This window comes from Ursus americanus, chromosome 22 (genome assembly GCF_024610735.1).
Source record: "Ursus americanus isolate L20-20 chromosome 22, mUrsAme1.1.p, whole genome shotgun sequence".
Taxonomy (NCBI): domain Eukaryota; kingdom Metazoa; phylum Chordata; class Mammalia; order Carnivora; family Ursidae; genus Ursus; species Ursus americanus.
Genome location: NC_142148.1, coordinates 20,723,155 through 20,739,846, shown reverse-complemented (window position 1 = coordinate 20,739,846; position 16,692 = coordinate 20,723,155). Strand labels below are relative to the sequence as shown.

General features: G+C 52.0%; 1 protein-coding gene across 1 annotated transcript in view; it reads right to left on the bottom strand.

The window, feature by feature from the left end:
- Nucleotides 1-16,692, bottom strand: part of KIAA1755 (KIAA1755 ortholog) — a 39,979-nt gene that overhangs the window by 20,443 nt on the left and 2,844 nt on the right. The window contains exons 2-4 of the mRNA XM_045804601.2: nt 9,169-9,366; nt 3,877-5,218; nt 3,097-3,285 (exon numbers count right to left, since the gene is read on the bottom strand). Coding sequence (XP_045660557.2) covers nt 3,097-3,285; nt 3,877-5,218; nt 9,169-9,366 — 1,729 coding nt within the window. The remainder of the gene's footprint in view (nt 1-3,096; nt 3,286-3,876; nt 5,219-9,168; nt 9,367-16,692) is intronic.

Below are 16,692 nucleotides of genomic sequence, written 5' to 3'. Positions count from 1 at the left end.
CTGATTTGCCTTCAGCTGGGAGGTCCCTTCTCCCCCGATGCCTCCCTCATCTGACAGCTGGAGCCAGGAATATTAATGCCTGGAGCCCTGGCTCAGAGCTGCGCTGTGCACATCGGGCTCCAAGTCTCCGGTGGAAATAGGGACAGCAAGTCGGGATGTGGGGAGTACCAAAAGCCACCAAAAAACGGTTGCACCTTTCTGCAGCATTATTCACTCCCAGTCTGGGGGGAAATGGTAAGCCATATAACTGGCAAGCCATTTAGAGCATTTTTTAAAATATTGAAACAAATATCAATGTATTCTTAAGTAGAATACAAAATGGATAGAAATTTTAAAGACAAAAAGGATTTCAAAGATATGTGCAGAGCAACCAAGAGCTCAGGGAGAGACTTCAACCCCTGGGGCCCTGTTCAGTTTCTTCTGCATTCGGGGTTTTTCCATGCAAAGCCTGAGAAGCCCTCTCCAAAGGCTTGGTGCCTGTGGTACGCAGAGTGATGGTTCCAAAGATGCCCACATCCTAATCTAGAGCCTGTGCGTATGCCAGCTTACCTGGCAAAGGGACTTTGCAGATGTCATTAAAGCAGGACCTCTAGCTGGAAGATTAGCCTGGATTATGCAGGTGGTCTAATCTAATCTAATCTAATCTAATCTAATCTAATCTAATCATATCTAATCTAATCATGTGATCCTTAAAAGCCAAACACCTTTCCTGGCTTCAGGCAGTCAGAAAAAGGTGTGAAGACAGATGGGCAAGATGCCAGCATGTCTTATGCTGGTGGGAATGGTCCAAGAGAGGAGAATCTCTCCGGAAGGATGTCTCTGAGCAGGCGAGCAGGAGCAGAGCTGGGAAGAAAGAAGGACAGGATGAAGGGTGGGAAGGATGAAGGGAAGGTGGTTGGACCAATGCGTTGAGGGTCTGGGGGATTGAAAGATTATTAAAATTGGGCTGGTGGGTGAGCAAGGAAGAGGGGCAGGGTAATGTAATTCTGGGGTGGCCATGGCGGGAGAAGCTGGGAGGGGGTGATGAGGACAAGATCGCTGCAGATGAGGCGGTCAAGGGAGGAAATGGAAGGAGCGTCAACATGGAGAATATTCCTTCACTCAGAAAAGGCACCAGACGGGGTGCCTGGGTGGCACAGTCATTAAGCGTCTGCCTTCGGCCCAGGGCGTGATCCCGGCGTTCTGGGATCGAGCCCCACATCAGGTTCCTCCGCTATGAGCCTGCTTCTTCCTCTCCCACTCCCCCTGCTTGTGTTCCCTCTCTCGCTGGCTGTCTCTATCTCTGTCAAATAAATAAAATCTTTTTTCAAAAAAAGAAAAGGCACCAGACACTGCTCCAGGTGCCCAGGACCCACGAGCGCATGTTGCAAGTCCAAAAAATCACAGTAAGAGTCATTGTGGAAAGAGTGACAGTGGTGAGCCAAGCCCTATCTGCTTCCTTTCCTCTTACACAAGGAGGAGCCCAAGGCTCAGAGAGGGCAAGTGACTCCCCTGAGGTCACACAGGAAGCCGATAAAACCGAAATTAGAATGGTCTCCTGCCTCCCAGAACAGGGCCTTTTGATGGACAAAATCTGAGCGTTTAGAACATGGCAGCCCGAAAGGATTGTGAGGCCCTTTGTGTACAATTAATATGGGCAAAAACAGCATGAGTTTCAACAAAGATGACCCAGAAGAGAACGGCCAATGACGCCTAGGAGCTTCAAAAAGACAGAGTCATGTCCAGGGCCCTATGGAGATGCCAAAGTCTAGGAAGTAAAATAGAATTTCAAGACAGGGAGTCGAAGAAAGCACTGTGGTCTCTCTTGCCTCTAGACATTTGCACATCCTGTTCCCTCTGTCTGGAACACTGTTCCCCTCTGCCTTCACCTGGATCACACCTAATCATGCTCTAGGACTGAGATTTCTTTCTTTTTTTTTTTTTAAGATTTTATTTATTCATTTGAGAGAGAGACAGAGCACAAGCAGGGGGAGGGGCAGAGCAAGAGGGAGAAGCAGGGTCTCCACTGAGCTGGGAGTCCAACGTGGGGCTCGATCCCAGGACTGGAGATCATGACCTGAGCAGAAGGCAGATGCCCAACCTTCCGAGCCACCCAGGCGGCTAGGACTGAGCTTTCTATTGCTTGCTCCTTCCTCCCTGACCTCTCCTCCAGCCCCAGCCTGGGCCAGGGCACTCGTCTGCCCTCCGCGGTTGCCATTGGTTTACACTGGATTGTAATAACCTGCTGAATTTTCTCTACTATGAGATTATAGACTTCTTGAGAGCAGAGCACACATCAGACTTGTTCCCCGCTGAATCCTCAGTGCTAAGCCCAGGGCCTGGCTGTACACAAGCAGGTATTAAAGACATATTTATTGCCAAGATGAATAAATAGTCAACAGAAGTGATGACACCCTCTCTGTTAGAGGCTGATAACACCCCACTCCGCTCCCTTCGGGCTAGCTACCCATCCCCCAGAGGCTCTTGGCTGTTGGCTGTATTAGCTCACGAATGTCCCTTTCTCTGGAGAATTGTCCTCAGCTGAACCGGATCACGGGCTCACCCTGCATCCCCATCCCAGGATCAGCCTGGGGTGATGATCCACAGACCCAAGCGTACAAAAGACCAGCCTCCTACACCTGCAAATGGAACCAGCCCCCCAAGTGTAATTCATGCTCCAGACCCTCATGGGGTCAGGCCACAGCCTTGTTCAGCTCGTCCCCTGCCCCGTCCTACTTCCCTCACTTCCCTTCTCCTGAGAGCAACCTTCAACCGGCCACTTTCCCAAGGATCCCTGTCTTAGGCCCTGCTTCTAGGGAACTGACCTAAGACACCCACCCTGGCTGCCTCATTGCAAAGTAGGATGGATGGATGGATGGATGGATGGATGGATGGATGGATGGATATCTAGAAATTGCTTTCATATAATCCAACTTCTTCGCTGGAAAGATGAAGAGCCTGAGTCCCAGGGAGGCCTGGTCCAGAACACAAGCCTCCGGGACCTTCTCTGTCTCCTCCACATCCACCAGCATCAAGATGCTCAGAGACTCCCCCCACCCCCACCCCCACCCTGTCACCCTCCCCTCCACCTCCAGCTGCCCCGTGATCCCTGAGGACCTGGCAGGCATGCTATCCTTGACTTGAAGATCTCCACACTCAGAGCCCCCATCCTGGGCTCAGGGCCTGGGGCCTCCTCGTCGAGAGTGGGGCTTCTTTCAGGAGGGCCTTCTGGGAAGCCAGCCTTTTCCCCGGTCAGTGGGCCTGAGTCAGCGTCTGGGCCAAATGTTTTGGTCTGAGTTGCTCCAGCTGGGGAAGAACAACAAAGAAAAGGGTATTAAGGAGAATATGGGTTTCCCCGGAGGAAATGTCTTTTCTGGCACCTTCTGACTGATAATAACAGCTTACAGCTATTCATCTCCTACTACGTGGCAGGTGTTATGCTAAGTTCCTTACTTTTTTTTTTTTAAGTTTATTTATTTATTTGGAAATCTCTACACCCAACATGGGGCTCAAACCCACAACCCTGAGATCAAGAGTCACACGCTCTTCCAACTGAGCCAGCCAGGTGCCCCTAGGCTCCTTACTTCTGGTGTGTCTTTGAACCTCAAAACAACGGTGTGAGGCAGGTGAGACCCGCACAGCACCGAGGAGTCCTTGACCAAGGTCAGCCAGCCGGTGTGGGACCGAGCTGGCTGTGGACCTGGGCCGGCTCAATACAGCTCAGTTCCAGATCCCCGAGACTTCAAGCCTCTGACATGCCACCTGTGCACTAAAGCCCTGAGACTGAGCCAGTTTCGGGGGGGGGGGTGTCTCTGTCCCTGGCAACCTGTGCCTCCTTGTCACCTGGTCATGTCCAGAGAATAGTCCCCTGTCCAGCTGAGCAAGTGCACGCCTTACCTTTCCCCAAGCACTTGGCTCGGTGGGGTTTGGGAGAATAGAGTGAACACAAGACTTTCCAGGGCCCGTCGTGCTGGAATGAGGCTTTCTCTGGAGGCCCCGGGGCTTGCCTTTGCCCTTTCAAGAAGGAGAATCTGAGCCCAGGAGTGGGGGATCTGGAAGAGGAGGTGTTCTGACTGGGGCCAGTCCCAGGTTTGGGAGGTTTCCCATGTCCCAGTTTGGGTCTCTCTTCCATCTTGGTTTCAGGGGCCGGAGCTTCAGGAGGGGAAGCTGGGCACAGGTGCAGGGAGGATGCTTGCTTTGGTTCAGGCCTGGGCTGCACCATATTTTCTGGGTTTCCCAGAAGTCCCTGCATCTTGGAGGAAGCTGGCTTCTCTGAACCACCTGCCATGAGGCCAGAGGCACAGGGCAGTGGCTTCTCAAGGACAGTGAGGTAGGGCTCCTGGGGCTGGTGTTCGGAGTCGTGGGTGGGGGAGTCAACTTTATGGTTGACCATTCTCCTCAAGCCCAAAATGCAGGGCTCCTCTTCTGAGCTTGCTGGCTTCTCAGAAGCCCGTTTTTTCAAGGAAGGTCCCCCACTGGTCCCTGAGAGAGGTGGCGTTTGAGAGAAAGGGACTTCCTTAGTTCTGGATAGTTCCTCCAGTGTCCCCAAAGGACAGCCACTGGATATCTCCACTTCCCTAATGGGAGATCTTCCTCTGCTCTCCAGGAGGGCCACATAGTCTCCCTCCAAATCCTGGCTGGCCACATGGTCCATCCCAAAGGCCACCCCCGCAGACCTGGCTGGCTCCACCTTGATGAGTCCTGGGTACTTGTTCCCGTATGTCCTGCCCTTGCCCTTGGCCAAGCTCCGGGCAAGCAGCACCTGGCTGCCTGGGGACCTGGGCTGCTGCGGCTCCGGAGGGCGACTCAAATCGAGGGCCTCTAACTGAAGGGACCCCCAGGGCAGGGAGGCTTCATTCACAGCTTGGGGTCTGTCATCCACAAACTCCGGGCTGGTGATCTTGGTCCAGGGCACAGAGGCAATTCCATCTTCCGAAGCGACCAGGCAGTCGTGTAAGGGGCTTCCCTCAAAGTCGCTATTGATGGCCTCCAGCCACGTTGGGGTGAAAAGTATAGGGTAGGACGACACGGGGACAGGCTTTGTGTCCACCGTGCGGAGGTCCAAGGAGAGGCACTTGATCGTGATGCAGACAGACTGCTCCTCCTGGGGCTCGACCTGCAGGTAGAAGTCCCCTTGGCGCAGTGAGAGGGGGCTGAGGGGGGCCAGGTGCACCACGACCTCACCCCGCAGGCACAGAGGCCAGCCCTCGTGCAGGAAAAGGCAGTGTGAGTACGGGGCCTGCGGACAGAAGGGTGACGTCAGAGAATCCCGCCCTGAAAGACCCTACCCAAGGGTCTGCTTACTTCCCTCTCCCAGATGGAATCTGGAGCAGGTCGGGGAGGGGGAGGGGAGGCAAGAGAGGTGCCTCAGGATGCAGCAAAAGGGGCCCCATCTCAGGGTCTGCAAGTCACACCACCCCTAGAGCAAATTCCTCTCCTGCCTCACCCTAGTCCTGACCTTGACCTTACAAATGTTTGCTAGCCTACTTGCCCAAAAAAGCTCTGAGTGGCAGGCGCTACTGAGTGGGTGCCTTTCCCACGAGGATCGTCTTGCTTGGGTCACGGTCCCTTCTCCCCGTCCACCCAAAACTTCTCTCAACCCAGATCGAGTCTGAGCCCGTCATTTTAGAGCCAGGAAGAGACATGGGTTCCAAGGTCTGAATCGCTGATTTGTGCCAATTGCTTCAAGCCCTATCTGCAATTTTCCCATCTGCAAATAGGAATAATCATATGTATCATACAATTGGGTTGGTATGAGGATTAAGTGACATTTTATATACATGTAAAAAAAAAAACCCACAACGCAATGGCTGGCATACTCTAAGTGCGTGTTCAATAAATATTAATTTCCTCTCCCTTTGACATTTACCCTTTGAAAAATTGTGGGAATTTTCCATTAAAACATAAGCAAGGCAATTACTGCATTTACACCATTCTCTAATTTTGAAGCAGAGAGATTACAGAGTGGGTGAAGTAGAAACAATACTGAATGAAAAACCAGGAAATCTGACCCCGCCACTACCTTGCTGGATGATCTTGGGAAAAAAAAAAAACATTCCACTATTCTGGGCTTGAATGTTTATTATTTATTTGTTTATGATTTACTTATTTATTTATTTTCCTTTACTGAGTAAGGACATAGCAGATGAGGCAGAAATTATTATTATTTTTTTAAATAGGAGGTGCCAGCAATTCTCTGTACAGGTGGACACAGCAGGGGGTCCTGGAGCGGCTTGGACACTGATCTCTCTCTCTCTCTCTCTTTTTTTTTCCCCCAAAGATTCTACCTACTTATTTCCAGAGAGAGAGAGTGAGAGTACAAGCAGGGGGAGGGGCAGAGAGAAGTAGACTCCCTGCTGAGCAAAGAGCCCGATGCGGGGCTTGATCCCACGACCCCAGGATCATGACCTGAGCTGGAGGCAGACACTTCAGCGACTGAGCCACCCAGGTGTCCTGGACACTGACCTCTCTTGCTGGAGCCGCTCCACTGGGCTGTGTGGGACCCACGTCCCACAGCAACACCATGTGGCAACAATAGAAGGAACAGCCCCCCCAGACTGACAAACAGGTCTCTCTCTCTCCCTGGCTTTCGAAAAAGAGTCCTGTGGATGGAGCAAAACCTGGATAATCTTAGCTAATTCGGGCATGTGTCTGGGAGGGCTCCAGAGAATGACATGAAAGTTCCCACTAAAGAAGCAGGTCCTTCCTGGGTTGATTAATTGGGGCCAGAATATAAAATCTTTAAAAAAAAAGGGGGGGGGGCGCCTGGGTGGCACAGCGGTTAAGCGTCTGCCTTCGGCTCAGGGCGTGATCCCGGCGTTCTGGGATCGAGCCCCACATCAGGCTCCTCCGCTATGAGCCTGCTTCTTCCTCTCCCACTCACCCTGCTTGTGTTCCCTCTCTCACTGGCTGTCTCTGTCTCTGTCGGATAAATAAATAAAATCTTTAAAAAAAAAATTGGGGCCAGAATAAAAACTGACCCCCCTTTATGCCCCTAGTGGGTAAACCAGCTCCCGTCCGTGACGCTGTAGATTTCACTGGGAGCCTTCATATCCGTAAACCCCTCAAGTCTGACTTTGACGGAGTGCTCTGCTGTTGACAACGTGCTTTCCCTCACTTTCTCATTGAACGGGGCAGAACAATCCAGCAGTTATCGTGCAAACTGCAACGCACCATAGACATGACAGTTATGATCAACTTATTTGAACCTCACCATCACTTGGTGGGGCAGAGAGGTTAGGCATCATGGTCCCCACTTTACAGATGAGGACAACTGAGGCTCGGAGGGGTGAAAGAGCTGCTCCTGGTCACACAACTGAAAGCATCATAAACGGGACTTGTGCCTACGCCTTCACAATGGACCCCCACTGGACTTCATCGGAGGGCGCTGGCTGCCCCGGGTGCTGGCCGTTGTCAGGGCCGGCTTTGAGGCCGGCACATTGTTATTTCCAGGGGAGAAAGAAGGAATAGCAACAGCCAACGGCTACTAGGCACTTACTGCATGCCAGGCTCTGTGCCAGGCTGTGTGTATCATTTCTGGGAGGTAGGTACCGTGTTATCAACGTTCTCACTTTCCCATTAAGGAAACAGAAGCTCGGAGGGCGATCCCCCAGCCCCATAGTGACGGACACTGGCTTTGAACCTGGGGCACCTCACTCCTGCCACCCCCCGCTCGGAGGTGGTATGAATTCACCTATAATTACAATTAAAATCACCTATAATTAAAAATAGAGAACTTAAAAGGTTGTGACCCTTGTTCCTGGAAGAAATGGGGAAGGAGACCGTGCAAATGCAGTTTTAACGGCCAAAAGAGGGAAGCGGGGAGTTGTAGAGCTTGTCGTGGGGAAGAGTCGGGAGGGGCAGGATTTGCATGAAGTAGTGTCAGGGTGGAGAAGTGGGAGTTGGCAGCAGGTGCTGGGCGAGCATCTTCCTTCTCCTGCAATAACAATGACTGTGTGTGCCGCTGTTCCTGCGAGCCAGGAGCCACACCGAGCACGTGAAACGAAGCATCTCAGTCTCCTTCCAGTTCCAACCATCTCTAGTTCTAGCTCTGAGACCTGAGCTTTTAGCTGCCATTATTCAATTTTTTGCTACCACTGAAATGATGTGCACAGTCCCCACTCTTATTTTTTGCTCCCGGTGCATCGCGTCCCTGATGTACATAAGCCAGCGGGACCTACGAAGCTCTCAGTGATGCCTGAGCCTGGGGCCGCGGGGGGATGGGCGTTAACAGCAGAGCGGGCGCAGTTGGCAACCGCGGGAAGGGTGTGGGCAAGTTCCTGCAATGGGCGTCTGAGGGTTTGGTCTCCAAAGGCCTGTCCCCACCCTCGGAACAGTCACCACCTCTGACCAGAGATGTAGGCGTATGATGCAAGCCTGGCCAGCCCCGCTATCCCATTTCTCTGGCTGCAGTGATTGGTCCAGAGATGGACATCGAGTCCAAACCTGGCCAATCAGGACCTTTCCTGGCAACTTTTTAATCTGCAGTTGATGGGGAAGAGTTCTTTCTCCTCTCCAGGACGGGAATTGATCCCAGTCTTGTGGGGACATCTAACTGTAAGAAGGATGTTGGCAAGCAAGGAGAAGCAGAGACGAGAGACAGAAACCCCTAGGGGTTTGATTGGTGTATCAACTCAGGACTGAGGCCAGATCACCTTGAGTAAAGATCTGTCATTTGCAGCCAAGGAGAACGACCTAAAACCCTTTCGTTCCACTTTGCCTTAAAGAGGCCTCCCTGAAATCTGGGTTCATAGAGGTCTCCTGGGACAAAAGTGAGTCCTGAGTCCTCAAGGGCTCCAGGAAAGATCTGGAATATTCTCCGCTATTTCCCCAAAGAGGACCCACTTCAGCCAAGGCAGCCTGGTGATGCCCACAATACCAGCCCCGGGGCAGGCTCCCAGGGGCATCCCACAAGGGCGCCTTTTATCCAGGATTTACTTTCCTGCTGGTGAACAGATAAACGTGATTAACTCCTAGATATCAGAGAGCAAAGGGCCAAGAGAGCTTCTTGCTCCCCTAGGGGGCTGACATCTCCCTTTGGGCGAGCAATGGTACCTGGAGAACCATCCCACATACTTAGTTCTTGCTCTGAGACAAGATGCGCACCAGCCCACTTCCTTCTCTGCTCACCTCCAGCCCCCTGGATCCCGGAGAGCTTGTCCCCCAGCCCCGCTGTCCCTTCCAACTTACACAGGCTGCTTCACGCACTTGCTCACACAGGCGCTTGGCAGGAATAAGGAAATCCAGGAGGAATCTCAGCCCATCCCCCTGAAAGTCAGAATCCAGCAGACGGAACACCTGCCCCAGGATGGTGGGCGCCGTGGCTTCAAAAGGGGGATAGAGGCCTGCCAGGGCGTGCTGGATGGCTGCGTCCAGGGATGGGGGGTCCTGTGGGGGATAAGAGGAGAGTATGAAAAGTGATCATAGCAGTAATATTAAATGTAGTGGCCACTTTCCATGACCTTCCAGGCCCCATATGACTAAGGCCACTGCTAACTTGATGACTTCCTCTGCTACCCCTACCCCTGTTCATCTCCTCCAGCCATATTGGCCTTCTTTCCTGTTCCTCAAACACACTGGGCACCATCCCACCTCAGGGCCTTTGCACTGGCAGCTCCTTCTGTCTAGAACACTCTTCTTCAAGACATCCTCATTCCCTCACCTCCTGCAGTTTTTGCTCAATGTCATCCCCCTCCTGGAGGAATGGGGGGGCATTCAGGTCAGGGCCAGAGGGAACAGGGAGGTCAGCATCCCCAAATCCCACCATCTGACAGACCTGCAGACCTGCAGCGTGAAGCTGAGGCATCAGTGAAGACCGACCTGCAGGCAATGTCCACACGCATCGACATACAGGTGCATGAGCGATAATAAGTAATTGCTGTTTTATTTAACACCAAGTTTCGGTTGGTTTGTTACACAGCAATAACTGATTGATATAAATTAATATAATTGACATGTGAGCTCACAGATCCAGACTCCCAGAATGAGCTGCTCCTTGAACGCCTCCCCTAGACGTCCACAAGGCACAGCTCATCAACACATCAAACCCAACTCAATACGTCCCTAAACCCACCCCTCCCCGACGTCCCTACCTCAGTGACGGCCCCACAGTCCAGTCAGACTCGTAGGCCAGAAATCGGCTCATCCTCCCACCCCTCCTCTTGCCTCCTCTGCTCACACACAACCCTCAGCCACATGCACCACTCTTCTCCCCTCCGGCAGCTCCCCCACCAGCTCTGCTCTGCTCCCCTGTCCCTCCCCTGGCCCAGGCCTCTGTCTCTTCCCCTGAATCCCTTCCTTATTGCCATCCAACCTCTAGGCTGCCTCACCTCTGACCATGCTGGACCAGGGACCCATGGTGATCTTTCTTAAATGCAGAAGTATCTGCACTGCCTTCAGGAAAGCATTCAGGTCCCCTGTGATCTTGGCATTGGCCTCAACCCACAGTCCTTCTGCCTCTCTCATGCTTCGGCCACAGCGCTGCATGCATTCTCTTGCTTACCTCCAGGCCTCTGCACGTGCTGTTCCTTCCCCCTGGGATGCCTTCCACTTCCACTCCTTCTCCACCTGGCTAACTCCTTCTCATTCTTCAAGAGTCAGGCCAGCCCTCATCTGTTCCATGGGATTTCCCCTGACTTCCCTCCCCCACACCACCTGCACCAGGCTCTCTGGGCTTCTAGAGCGCCCCTATCACAGCGGCTCCCACCCTGATTGCCGTTTCCCTCAAAGACTCTGGGCTCCCTGAGGACAGGACTGGTAAGCAGAATAGTCACCCCCAAAGATGCCTGTTTCCTAATCTCCAGAATCTGTCTGTCTGTTTCCCCATAAGGCAAAGATGGAATAAGCTTGGCGAATCAGCCCGCCTTGAGTAGGGAGAGTAGCCTGGATTATGCAATCACAAGAGGCCTCCAAAGTGTGAGAGGATGCAGAAGAGGCGAGAGTCGGCGGGAAATGGGACATTGGAAGAAGGATCCGAGAGATGCCATGTTGCTGGCTGTGAAAATGGAGGAAGAGCCCAGGAACGCGGGCTGCTCCGAGCTGCTGGAAAAGGCAAGCAGATTCTCCTCTAGAGTCTCCCGAAAGGAGTGTAGCCGGCCAACACCTTGGTTTGAGCCCAGTGAGGCCTGCGTTGGACTTCCAACCTATAGAACTACAAGATAGTAACTGGGTGCTGTTATGCTACAAAGTCTGGGACCATTTGTTTCAGCAGCCCTGAAACAGCGGGAGGCATTGGCTCCTCCTCTCCAAGGGTCTCCCGTTCCTGGCACGGGGCCTGGGCCAAAACAGGTGCTCAGTAAGTGCTGTGGAAGGACAAGTGAAACGTCCCTCTCTGGGTTTTTCCATCTGTAAAACAGTTTGGACAAAACCAGAGAACCCATGGGTTATGATTTTCAACTCTTAAAATGCCTAATGGAAGCCATTCTGGTTGGCCCAGACTGCTTGCAAGCTCTGGGTCCATCTGTCACTGAGCGATGTAAAGCAAGATGAGAATAAACTAGAATCCAGCATAAAGGGAGCTTATTTGAGACTGAAAATCATTTTTACAAATGAGGTCCCTTCAGACAGGGAAATAAAACACCGGCTTTGAGGAGGAGGAATATGTCACTTCACCCCAGCAGGAGTCCAGTGCCAGGAGGCTGTAACACAGGGGGCGCTAGCCCAGGGTCATTGGACCAATGTCGGGGTCACCACTCTGCCCCCGCACCCACACAGCACTGGGCACAGGGTAGGACCCCATCACTATGTGTAGAAGGAATGAAGGTATGTCTACAGCCCCCATTCTGAAGGAAGGAGGGTCTCACCACTGACATGGCGTAAACGCAGTGGGGATGATGTACCGCGGGTTCTTGATGTCAAAAGTGCGCATGCCCAGGAAGGGCTACTTTCCAATTGAGCACCAGGCAAGGTCAGGGGTGGGGGGAGGGGCGCCTTCAAGTTGGCAGAACAGGGAACGGCTCATCTGGCCTGGCCACCTCTTCTAATGCTCTTCCCTTCCAAAGCAAGGCCAAACCCCGAGAGTTACCCCCACCCACGCAAGCCTGAGGACAGCAGAGGGAACAGAGGGAACAGAGTTAGAGCACCCCGGCTGACACCTGTGAACACGCAGACACACGAAGTCGATAAGCCAGCAGCCCTCCCCACTCCACCCAGCCTCTCAGGGGGCACTCGATTTCCCGGGTTCCACACCACTGTGCCCCCTTGAGCAGGCGCCTTCCCTCTCTGGGCCTTTCCTTGTGTGCACGTTGAGCTGGGCTAAGTTTGTTTCGTTTCGGTTTTGGAAATTTAATCGTTCGCTGGCATCCTCACGAATTTTTGCATATCCAAGTACCATTTGTACTATCAGCACTGTTTTGTTTTGTTTTGCTTTTCAAATCACTCACTTTTAAAAAACTTACATAATTGCATTTTAAACGGAGACTCAATGCCACCATACTGGTTATGAGAATGCAGCCAGACTGCCCGAGTTCAAATCCCTGCTCTTGCAACTTTCTGCTTATGTGGCCTGGCGAGGGCTTAGCTCTCTCTGCCTCAATTTCCTTACTGGGAAAGCTGGAGCTTGGCATTGCACGTGCCTTAAACGGTTGAGCAAGACCAAATGAGGTAAGACACGGAGGGTCTCTGCACAGAATTAACACTTAGTAGGTGCTCATTCAGGAACAGCCGTCACTGCTACGCTTGTGGCCATTGCTATGGTTACTACGTCAGCACTTTACGTGGAAAATCAGCAGCAACTGGCATAAAGGGAAGGGAACTTCAATGATGCATTGGGCAGGTTTGGTATTATTGTCTTTATATAAATATATTTATATTTATCATATGTATTTCTTATTATAGCTACAGGATAGACCTTATATTAGTATATATTTCTATAAATAATGCAATATCTAACTATATAATAAGTACACCCTTATTATTCATTTTTACTGTTCTGGTTCTATAAAAATAAACTTTTTTTTTTTAAGAAAAAGCAAGCAATGAGAGCAAATACATTTTCTAAAGTAAGTTCTAGGACACGTGGTCACCTCCTGAAGGCTCGTCAAGTTTCTCTTTCTTTCTTCCAAAGCAAGCTTGCCACGCATTAGAAAGGTGGTAAAGACATCTTATCGTGAGAGGGGGATTTTCTCTGGGGGTCCCCAGAATATCAGAGGGAGATTCAAAGGGCCTGAGTCTCCCACTACATGACTCTGTGTTATTTAGCTCCAGTCTGTGACAGCCTGTGTCCCGACTGTGGTCTGCAGGCCAACCTCTGGGCAACAGCAACCTCAACCATCTCTGCCTCCGTGTACCTCAGTTTCCCCATCTGTAAACGGGGATTCTAGAGCCTATCCTATCTTGCTCAGAGGATTCTTCTGCAGATGCAGGGAGATGATGGGTGCAGGGGTCCTGAGAAAAGGAAAAGGTGTTGCTGCCTTTTTTGTGATTGTTTTTTGTTGTTGTTTTTACTCCTCCTGTCACACAAAGTTAGAGTCCCCACCACTGTGTGAAGTCATGTCCCCCTCCTGACCCCTTCCTGAACCTACCGCTGTCACCCCAAGAATAACAAGAGCTTCCAGGCGCCTGCTGTGCACCGGGCCCTGTACTCGCTCACATTCTCTTGCTTAGCCCCACGGTGGTCCTGGGGCAGAGGAGGACCGTCCCGCTCTGCAGATGAAGAAACTGAAGCTGACCTCGTCCAAGTTCGCAGAGAGCAGGAGAGAGACAGAGCCACGATCCAACCCGGTCTTGGCCAGTGAGGCCCGCCCTCTTCCCCTGCTCGCCACGGCCTTGCCCCCCTCGGGACCAGCAGCAGCCACCAGCCTTCAGGGTGGCCTTCCCTGCCGCCTGTCCTGCAGTGTTTCAAGCTGTTTACTTCTCGCAGACTAAAGCTCACAGATGGGATGCCTTCGGCTTTCACAGATGGGCTCGCTGGCTGCACACTGGAACGATTTAAGAGGCAGCCAGTAAAAAACAAGAATGTTCCAAGTTAATGGGACTCCAAGCTCTTGGCCAGAGCGTTACCTGCTACAGGCCTGAACCCCAGGGCTTCATAAGCTGTCCAAGAAAGCGGGTAAGCACACAGCATAGGAGCCCAGGAGCCTGCAGGAAGGAAAGCTGGCCCCTCTCCACTCAAAACCAATCGGGCAGCCCAGCCTGGGCCCTCAGGAACCCAAACACCACTGGCCAGACACGGGCCCCTCAAAATGATTTCCGTGAAACTTAATCGACGTGTTTCCATTCCTCCCCAGCCAGCGCAGCCAGGCTGGGCCTTTAACTGTTCCAGCACAAAGCCGAAAAGGGAGAAGGCGAGACCACCCCCAGCCGGTCTGCCGCCCTCCAGCCCCTCCCTAGCAGCAGAAAAGGAGCCCCCAAGGGGCCCCATGGACCCCGCTGCAGGCCTGGCGCCTGGACGGTGCTCAGATGCTCACGGGCCTTGTGGATGGACACGAGGAAACTGCTATGGTGCTGACAGAAAAGGGTCTGTCCCCAGTGGTCCCCTCTGGGCATGGGGGCCGGGGGGGGGGGGCGCGTTTCTACCCTTCTGCCCCGTGACCACTACCCAGATGAACATACAAGATTTCCACCACCCCGAAAGAGCCCCCCCCGCCAGGCAACTCTCTCACCCCAAAGGGAACAACTCTTCTGACTACTGGAAGTTTCTAAAAGAAAAAACTCCCAGACAGCGTGATCTCCACTGCGTAAAGATGTGCGTAAGCCAAGAGGCCTTGGAATAAAGTGTTAACTGCCGTCACCCCCGAGCACCGTGGGGGGCAGGGGCCTCGTCAGTCACCATGTTCATTTTCTTCATAGTTTCCTGGATTTTCCGACCGTTCTGTAACCAGCCTGTGTAGCTTTTATAATCAAGGGGGGGAAATAAAAGTGCGATTGTGTGTGTTTTTAAGGGCTGTTCCCTTTTCAAATGGTCTCACCAGATGTTGCGAGCTGGGCTTTCTGAGATGCGTGCTGAACTCTTCTCAAAGGCCCAGATTCATCCATTTGCCCCACCAGACAAAGCTTTGAGCGCCACTTAGCACCAGTGCCTCCTAGCCTGGGAAGAGAGGGCTTCGAACACCTGAGTAGGCAACGTCCCGGGGCTGCCGTCCTCCCCTGCTCTCCTCCGTGGCAGGGACGCCTAGGGAAGCTGAGATTCCACCCTTGACTCCCAGGGTGACCGTGGCCTCAATTCCCCCATCTGTAAAATGGGACAAATCTATCTATCTCTAAAGGTGCCTCCAGGAGGGCCGTTCTAGAATTCAAGGTATAATCAGGTTCAGGAAGGTTTGGATCTGGGACATCGTTTCTAAATGGAATCAGTTAATCCTCAATTGATGGAAAGTTTAAAAGATCTGTCTCATCCATCCCTCTACTCAGCCCTAGAAGAATCCAAACCACCAGCCACAGACACAAAGGCCCACAGGGGACTGAAAAGAGACATGGAAGACAGAAGGAGGCCAAGTGTGAGAAAATAACCCCTCTAGCCCCTTGGTGAGCGGCCCTTACCAGTCGGCCTCGGGCTCAGGGAAGCAATAGGGAGTAGTGAGGCCTGGGACACATGCCCCAGCTCATCAGCTCCAGCCGAGGGTTGCCTTCGCCCACACTGCTGGGTCTGCTGACATTTTAGTAAAGCCTCCCAATATTTTAAAGGTTAGCCAAACCAAACACATCTGTGAGCCAGATACAGCCCAATGGATATCAGCTTGTGGCCGCAAGGCTCAACTACCTGGGACCTTCCTCTTGAACTTCTCCAGGCTGGAGATTCTAAAACCAGTGTTCTGTTGTCCTGGCTGCCAGGAAGTTGTTGCTCCAACTAAAACTTCTCCTGCTTTCAATCCTTTTTATTTTTGTGTGGGTGGAGGCAGGAGGGAGAACTGGCTCCTTATTAAAAAAAAATAAGAACCTTTCAGAAACTGGAAAAACAGCCCCGATGCAGTGAACTGAGAAGCCACGTGGGTGTTAGAAGACCCACATTCGAGTCCAGCTCTGTCATGTGTCATCTGTGCAACCCTGAGCAAGTCACTTCACCTGTCCAGGGCTTACTTTTGTGTTGGTTCCTCTCTCTCCCTATCCCTTTTGCCCCTGCCCTGGGGCTCACCGTCACCCACCCAAAACACATAATGATAAAAGCAATTATAACTAGAGCTTCTTCCTGAGCAAGCTTCTGTATCAGGCTTTATCCTAAGCGCTTTGCATTATTTTATTAACATTATTTTATTTCATCTTTCCCAACAAGTCTATGGGATGGGTATTTTTATTCCCATTTTACAGCTTAAGACACGGAGCCCAAGGCTCTACCACCAGGAAATGGCAGAGCTGGGGTATGAACATGGCATATCGCTACCTGCTCTTCTGCCCCTTCCCCAGGCTGGGCTCTCCTCTGGCCACAACGGCCTTTTGACACAGAGACGTGATTGTGACCTTCCGCTGCTCACAATCTTGAGTGGCTCCCCACTGCCTTAGCGACTCAGCCTGCCGCTAGTGGCCACCAGTCCACACCAGCATACCTTTCCTGCTTCTTCTGACACACTTGACACTCCAGCCCAGGGCTTCCCAATCACCCATGTGCCCCATGCATGAGTTTTTCTTGCTGTTCATACATCCTAATTTATTTGACTTGATATTGATTATTATTCACTTCACATTTGTCTTTTTGTCAACTCATTTCCAACTTAAATCCATTGATTTTTATTTATCATCCTGTGTTCCTGCTGCTTAAATCACTTCCTACCACTCACTAAG